The sequence below is a fragment of the Phaethon aethereus genome (genome assembly GCF_964289735.1).
Source record: "Phaethon aethereus genome assembly, chromosome: 5".
Taxonomy (NCBI): domain Eukaryota; kingdom Metazoa; phylum Chordata; class Aves; order Phaethontiformes; family Phaethontidae; genus Phaethon; species Phaethon aethereus.
This window is the reverse complement of record NC_138579.1, coordinates 36,890,143-36,898,269: the sequence shown is the minus strand read 5'-3', so window position 1 is coordinate 36,898,269 and position 8,127 is coordinate 36,890,143. Positions and strand designations below refer to the sequence as shown.

General features: G+C 36.9%; 1 protein-coding gene across 1 annotated transcript; it reads left to right on the top strand.

Moving 5' to 3' along the window:
• Nucleotides 1–273: 273 nt before the first annotated feature.
• Nucleotides 274–7,906, top strand: KATNBL1 (katanin regulatory subunit B1 like 1; the record flags this gene model as incomplete). The annotated part of the gene is made up of 9 exons (XM_082001078.1): nucleotides 274–946; nucleotides 2,528–2,568; nucleotides 2,934–3,216; nucleotides 4,631–4,749; nucleotides 4,932–4,982; nucleotides 5,067–5,156; nucleotides 5,721–5,810; nucleotides 6,232–6,325; nucleotides 7,874–7,906. Exons 1-9 carry the CDS (start codon nucleotides 833–835, stop codon nucleotides 7,904–7,906), a joined length of 915 nt encoding a protein of 304 aa, XP_081857204.1. The 5' UTR covers nucleotides 274–832.
• Nucleotides 7,907–8,127: the final 221 nt, after the last annotated feature.

The following is an 8,127-nucleotide window of genomic DNA, read 5'->3' as shown; positions in this document are numbered from 1 at the left end:
ATGATGTCTTGCTAAAACACTTTAAGAATAGTGCTCTATGATGATGTAGTTTTTAATCCTGTCTCAAGCAATGGATTTGCTGAATCACTTACAAAAAATGCAAAACTATATGTACAACTGTCTCGATCTTGGTTTTGATTCTTGTAGAAATCTTTGCATACTACAAGACAAGGTACTTCAAACATTTTCGTATTGGTTAACAGTGCAATAAAGAGGTTTTTTTTAATGTGAAAAATAGGCAAAGTTATATGCTGAGAAAAATGGGTAGGGGTACATTTCCCAATAAATTGAGGGGAGTTCTTTTACTTCAATTTATTTTTTTTAACTTTGCTATTTTGATGAAGTTTGCTTTCTTCCTGAAAAACAGGGATTGTTTTTATTTAGCTGCCTTTTCTCACTTGGAAACAGTTGTGGGACCAATTATTTTTCTCTAGGTGGCAGATGAAATTCATAGTGTTAGATGTGGAGGAAAGAGTCTCATAAATTGCTTTACTCCAATTTTTGTCTGTATGGCACCCTTCAGTGCAGGTGTACTAAGCTTGTCTGAAAACATGATCTCTGCCTCTGTTGGGGGGGGGGGCTTGTTTTCATTCACCCCTTTTTTTTTTTTAACTAAATAAGAATTTTGAAGTGCTCATCAGCATGTTACTCATGATAAGGCATCCAGCTAACATTTGCTAAAGGATGATGTCTTGCAAGATGTTCCATCACATAAATAATTCAAGTAATTTAACTCTTTTAACTGGTTTTGCCAGCTGCAGTTGAAGAAAGCTGACTGATTTAGAAAATATAACTAAATATCTATCTCTTGAAAACAGAGATTTGAGAGATTATGGCATCTGAAGCCCACAATGTTAGAAAACAGAAAGTATTGCGTATCGAAGGTCATCCCATTGATCTCCCCAGAAAAAGAATCTCTTCTTCCACTAAAAAGATCATGAAGGAGGTAAGCTGTTTGGTTGTTTTGGGGTTTTTTGTCCTCTGATGAAACTGAAATAAACATTCAAACTAGTTCATAGTTCTGAGCAGTCTAAAACTCGAAGCACAGCACTGTTGAGCATTTCAGGTTTAGATGTGCAATAGATCTTTAGCTTGAACAGCAATTATATTATCAAAGATATATATTGTAATAGGCACAGGCAGTGACTGCACAGATACATGGATCATACCATTCGCATGAGCAGTACATAGTGATACAGTTTTGCTACTGCCTACTTTTCTGCAGTCTAGCCAAGAACTGTTTTAGTAGAGGAATTCTATCATGAAAAAGTTCTCTTGCCAAGAGAGCTACATGGCACAAGTGAGAGGTGGGGTAGGTGAAATACCTGCATGAAAATGGACTTGTCATCTTGTCGTACAGCTTGATCTACCACACTGCCTAGTAACACATATGCTGCTTTCACTGGATTCTTGCTAGTTAGAAACATTTTCTCATAATCCCTTACCTGTGTTACTGGCTGAAGAGTAAGGCAGTGGAGGTAAACTTACTGTGACATCATCACTTCAAACAGTGGTGAAGATGCAAATATCCTCTGTTTGCTTATTGAAATTGTGTATTAAAGCCGATATGATTTTATGTCTCAGTGTTAACAAAAAAAATCTTAGCATGGTTTTGCTGATGCAATGTAAATGTTAAGTGGTATAAATTTTCAAGTTGAAATGCCTGCAGTATATGAGCATAGTACCTGTTTATATGAAAATAACATATTTCTAACTTGAACATCTTAGTATTTTATTTTTAATAATTTGTTTACTAATGAAAAACAGTAGACCAGAATGTCACAACTGAACTAATATTCATTACATGAAGCTCTAAAACATTGAAGACTACTGTATAAAGAAAAGTTTTTTAGAATTTCATCTTCAGATTGTGTTGCTTAATTTTCAAAGGCTTTACTAATCTGTGTGGCACAACCTTGAATGAATTTTGTGATTCCTGTAGGATATCACTGTTCTATGCAACCTAATTGGTGTTAGGGTGCTAATCTGTTTCATATGAATGAATTCAGGATAATCAAGCTGGTGTTGTCTACATCAGTCTTGGTTGTTTTGTTTTGTTGCTGTGCTTTGGTGGGGAAATGTTCTGCTATCATCCTTCCCAAAACTAGCATCTTCTGTATTATCACCCTTTAAATGTATGTGTGAGACAAGTAATGCAATTTTGCCATCAGTTTGTGGTAGGCTTTTTATATTAGTCAGTTTTTACTTTGCTAGTAACTAAAGAATCTGTCTCTGATGTCACAATCCCGCCTCTTGCCAAAGATACCCTGAGCCTACAGCTGACTATGGCGCTCCAAGGACAGCTATGGCAGAGCTAGTCTGTCTATAGGTCACTGAAATACTTTAAGATTATAGGAAGGTTAATGTAGCTGTGCTTTAGTTACAGAATTGGAAGAGTGGGGGGAAGGAAAGGAATCTGTGGTAAACCTGGGTCATGGTAAAGCAGAACTTCTTTTTGACAAATTGTGGGGGTGCTTGAGCCTTCTTAGTAATAAAGCTTTTTTATTCTCTGTTCCCTTTCTCCTAGGGTAAGAAATCTCCAAAACAGCTGGCTTCATATACAAACAGGTAGGAGGGCTGTGCTCTTCAGAGTGTGAGTTTCAAGTTGAGAGGGAGGCAGGGAGGAAGAAGCGGTTTAAATCCATTTGTGCCTGCTTGGGTGTTGTAGTAGAAGATAGGTTTTAATTTTACTGACAGTACTTGGTTCTTGTGTCCACTTCCGTAATAATGAGTCTCTGCATTAATAAAAGCAGGAGGAGAATATTGGTGGTAGCTTTTACTTCCAATAACTCAAATGTCATGAAAGTATATCTCGGGGATAAAATGTTTTAAGTAACCTGCAAGTTGACTGCTGTAATGATATGTTTTAACTTAACGCAAAGTATTTCTTGGGTGTAAGCAACCTTCACTAAAATACTGCTTATTTATTGCAGAATAACAGTTGGAAAAACGGTGACCAGTCCCCTCTCTCTTTTCAAAGTAGTGTATTGTAAAAGAAAAGTTCATTGTTATACTCCAAAGCCTTGTTACAGAAAGAAACAGTTCCCTAAATCTAGGGGCTGTGACATGGCAAATAAAGAAAATGAACTGGCTTGTGCAGGGAATCTGCCAGCAAAACTGCACAACGACAGTCGTACACATTTGCTGAATTCTAGTGACTCTGGCTCATCTCAAACAGAAGGCCCCTCATCCAAATATAGTGGATTTTTTTCAGAGGTAAGTAGAGTTTAAAGAAACCTTAGTTTCAGATAGAAGTATACCTGGTAGTTTCTTTGTGTGGCTAGCTGTGAAAGTTGTCAAAGAGGTTAATTTTCTTAACATATAGATTGGCTCAGGTCTTGGGATTTACAGTCTTTATCTGTGAGTTTACAGTGATATAGTTGCCAACAGTAGTAGTCCTGCCAGTTTTCCCCATGTTTGTGTCAGCAAAGAAGCTCAGATCAGCCAGGCTCGTCTGGGTTAAAATTGTACCAGTACCAAAGGAAAACATTGTTTTGACCTGGTTAGGTTTTGTGATCTGGCATGACACCTGGTCACATGTATGTTTATGGAAGTGTGGAAGTGTTAGTGTATGGATGGGAATGAGGTAGGATAGGACTATTTTCAATACCTGTATCAGCTTAGTGTGTATGAAACTAACTTACTTGTTTGTCTAAGACTGTATTTCTTGTTAAGATTTCTTGATGGAAACCCAGTGAATGCTTGCAGGGCTTCTGAAACTGGCTAAAAGGTCAAATATTTAAATGAACCGGGTTTTGTGATAGTGAAGGCCATTTAAGTCCTTTAATGTTGAAGTTTCCATTTCTGTCACTATAGATGCTTGTTACCTGTTGAGGCTTGCAGATGTTTAAAGTGAGGCATGGCAGGGAAGATAAGATTCAAGACTATCACCATGCTGTCTTTTTCATGGTACTGTAAGTGTGGGCTGCCATGAAGAGAGAGCCCTGAGGGTCCAGTAGCCTGGAGGTACAAGTCTGTGACACTCTTGTACTCCACTGAATTTGGTTGTTTCAAGGAAGGAGTGGCAGAATAGCTAGAATAAAGAGGTTGTGGAAAGAAGGGTAAAGAAGTGAAGACTGGGAAAGATTCTGGTAAACCAAAAACCAGATCACTGGCCACAGGTAGCTGTTTAACTGGTTTGAGAGATGTGAGTGGCTCTGCAGTGTTCATTCCAATCCAAGATTTTAATAAAGTACCTAAACTTCATTCTGACAACAAAGTTTTTCAGAAATCAACTTTTTCTGTCAAAGTTCAGAATAATACATGTAACTACGTGTGTCTAAATTGTTGGAGTTCTCAAAATAATCATCAAAGTAAAAAGTTCTCAGAGTTGGTGAGAATTACAGGTTGATGCTCATGAATGCTCTATTTAATTATTAGATACCTTTCTTTAGGTGTCTACAGACCTTATTCTTGTAGCTGTTTGGTAAAGTAGTCTTAATCTGTTTGTGCCCCCTTCTAAGGGAAATGTCTGTTTAAGGCCATGGTTAGCTAAATTTCTAAAACAAACTCATCGGCATACAGGTAGGAAGGTATATTTTTGTATACTAAATTACTGTATTAGAGCAGCTTATTGTGTTGTTACTGGCTACTTGTGGTAAATTTGTTTTATATTTTCGAAAATATACAGGTTTCTCAGGACCATGAAACTATGGCTCAAGTTCTTTTCAGCAGGAATCTGAGGCTGAACGTAGCTTTAACCTTTTGGAGAAGGAGAAGTATAAGTGAACTGGTAGCCTACTTAGTGAGGTAAACTGAGTGTCTCTTCTTTTTATATTCTTAAAGTGGTTAGCAATCCCAAATATGCTGCAGAATTTTTAGCGGTTCCTTAAATGTTATCATTTTGTTATTCTTTAAACCATAGTGGAAGCATGTAACTTCAACCTATGCTCTACTAGTAATATTTATTATTTTATTGTTAATGTTTCTAGGATACAGGATCTTGGAGTGGTAGTAGACTGCCTTCCTGTGCTTACAAACAGGTACAAACAAAAAGAAGTGGGGGATAAGAATCTGCTATAACAACGCTGAAGTTCAAGCACTTCTGAAACGTCTTGTATTTTAAGTTTACAGGAAGAAAAACCATATATTTCAGTTGGCTGCTGTGTAGATCTTTTGCCTTTAGTGAAATCACTGCTTAAAAGCAAATATGAAGAGTAAGTATTAATTTCAGATGTTTTCAAAACACTGTTACTTCCTGGCTATGCAATGCCCTGGAAATTAATGGTGTTTTTACTTCTCTGACTCTTGTTCCCTCTGCCCCTTCCCCCAACCCTGCCTTTCTCTGGGAACACCTACATGAAGGGGAACTTTCCTGTGAACCTTCCTCCTTTAGCAAACCAGCAGTGCAAAAACTTTTCTGCAAGGTTAAGGACCAGGGGGGACTGGCTTTGCCCTTACGCAGATTTATTTATCCTAAACAGTAAAACAGAATAGCACCAAGGTTTTAGTATGTTTTATAACATGAAATCAAGGCAAAGTTTTTTGGGAAAAATACCTGAATAATTTCTACTTTTTCAACAAGAGCTTCAGTTTATCACTTCAAATAGTTGCCAATGTTTTCAATTTTAAACTTGTCAACTTGTCTAGTTTTTTCTTCTAGAATAGAAAACATGCTGCTTTCTCAAGTTGCTTACCAATTTGTCTTGATGCTTTCACTGACCTGTAGATACTGGAGGGAGGGGGAAAAGAAGCATAATGTGTAAAATATGTTGTTGCAGATATGTGATAGTTGGTTTAAACTGGCTTCAGGCTGTCATTAAAAGATGGTGGTCAGAACTATCTGCACATACAGAAAAGGCAGAGGACAGGTGAGTATACTATTGGGAAATATTTAAATATGTTTCTGAGGCTTACTCCATCTCAATCTGTTTTAACTTTGATCAGTAGGAGCACACCTTGTCTACAAAAGAAAAAAAAAAAAGCTTGAAACCAAAGCTTAAAAGTACTTAGAAGTTTTTCAGTTCTCAAGATAGGTGGTGTTTGGAAACTTAACTCTAAGGATTGTCATGGTTTTGGTTGTTTTTACTGGAGTTTTAATACATGTAGAACATAGTCATATTGAGGTTATACAAATGCTGTAGAAGTTGCATCAAAATTTTTCTGATGTTGTGGCAATATCACTAGGACTATATGGAGACCAAGTCTATATGCAGTATTAATCATGTGTTTCAGTCAAAGTCTACTGAAATGTAGTATATATGTTATAAAGTAGTGTTCATTCTTTTCCAGAAATATTCATATTTTAAAACAACAATTAAGTGGATTATGGGAACAGGAGAATCATCTTACTCTGGTTCCAGGATATACTGGTAATATAGCTAAGGTAATGCAGTTCCAGTTGTGTTTAGTAATGAACGTAGCTGTATCACTTGCAGTATTCCTCTCATTTGATGTTATTTATGCTAAACTATTGATGGACAGAAACACCTTTACTTTATTTGCCACTAATGCTCAAGTATATTACACAATTTTTACAGAAGTCTGAAGTATATTCCTATGGTAGTAGTAGTGTGGTACAGAATGATAATTGAATATTTTTATCCTTTCTTTACAGAGAAAGCATCTCCTTAATAATAATATAGCTAATAGTAATAAGCTTTAAAATTGATGTAAAAAAAGCCCCAGATGAGTAGGTAATCTGTGAAAGGACAGATGTTTTCTCTGAAATGTGCTGTACCCATTGTTGTATGTGTAATGCAGCATGGAGAATCTTAGCCCAGCAATGTTGTTAGCATTTGCACATCAGGTGACTGGGGCAAGTGACAATATAATAAATTCTAAAGCTTATTGCTGACCTAATGCTTAGAAAATTATGAGTTTGTAGAGAGTAGAAGAGTGTCTCAATCTGAAGTGAATCCCTGTTTTCCTTTCTCGGTATGTTATGGTTATCAGTAATATGATGAGGGTGTCAGGTAAAAGCATGATTTGCTGCTAGTGATACTCATCTCTATAAACGTGGCATTCTGAGGTTGGGCACTAAGAGTTACACTGAGGAAGAAACCTCTCCACATGGCAGGACCTGATGAAGGTAGACAGTGAGAAAGGACTTAAAGCAGACACTCAGTTATATGCAGGATTTGAGTGAACTTGTAAAGAACTTGGAGATTGTATGCTTTACTTATATTTGAAGGAGCTTTGTGGAATCTATAATTCTGTTGCTACAGAATTTGTCACTTTGATCTATCAAACACGTAAGTTATTTCATGTTCTTCTGGGACTGCTATGCACCTCTGACTTCAATGTTCATGTCGCTACGAGAATAATTACAAACTTCTTGCAGAGTTTCAGTCAGGGGGGATGCAGAAGATCTGAGTTCTAACTCCCAGCTGGTAGAGCAATGGGAGCTTGTAATATAGACTGTCTAGTTCTGGTAAATCAACATGGCAGTTATAGCCAGTGTCAGTTTGTTTCTCCAGGATTCAGGTTTCATTTCTGTTCATTTGCCCACTTAATGTATATCAGGATAGATTGTGACCAGGGCCACCTGAACAAGTCAGGAGCAAAAGGGGTCGTACAAGAATGTTGGAGGGATGGGGTGAGGGAATATCACTCTTAATAAACATGTTTCAAATACATGATCTTATTATAATGATTTTTTCCTGTGCATGCAGGGAGATGAGGAAAAACAAACTGAACAAATTGATGGCTTTAGAAACGAGTTCCCCTCTTCTTGCAGGCTTTTTAGTACACAAAGAAATGCCATTGAGAGCATTAATTGAAAGTAATCTTCAAGATAACTTGTTCTGAAATTTGGCTTGAACATAATTATTCTTGTATTATGGTTCTGATTGTTAACCCTGACTCAGACACACAGTTAATGTTACAGCTATAAGTAATGTGACACAAACTTTCTCCTTTTTTTTTCTTATAGGATGTAAATGCTTATTTATTGCAGCTACACTGACACGATTGGGAAACTATGTGTGCTTACGTGGTGAAACAATCCCCTAAAGTATCCCTGAAATACGTACTATTTCTGAAAGCCTTTTGAGAAATACTGGCAGAAAAGAACTGAACTGTCAAGCTGTTTAATGAAACCACTAACAAAATCCTAACAATCTACTTCACATTGAAGTGGAAACATGTCTAGTAGGAGCAACTTTTACTTCAGTGAGGTGAAAGTGC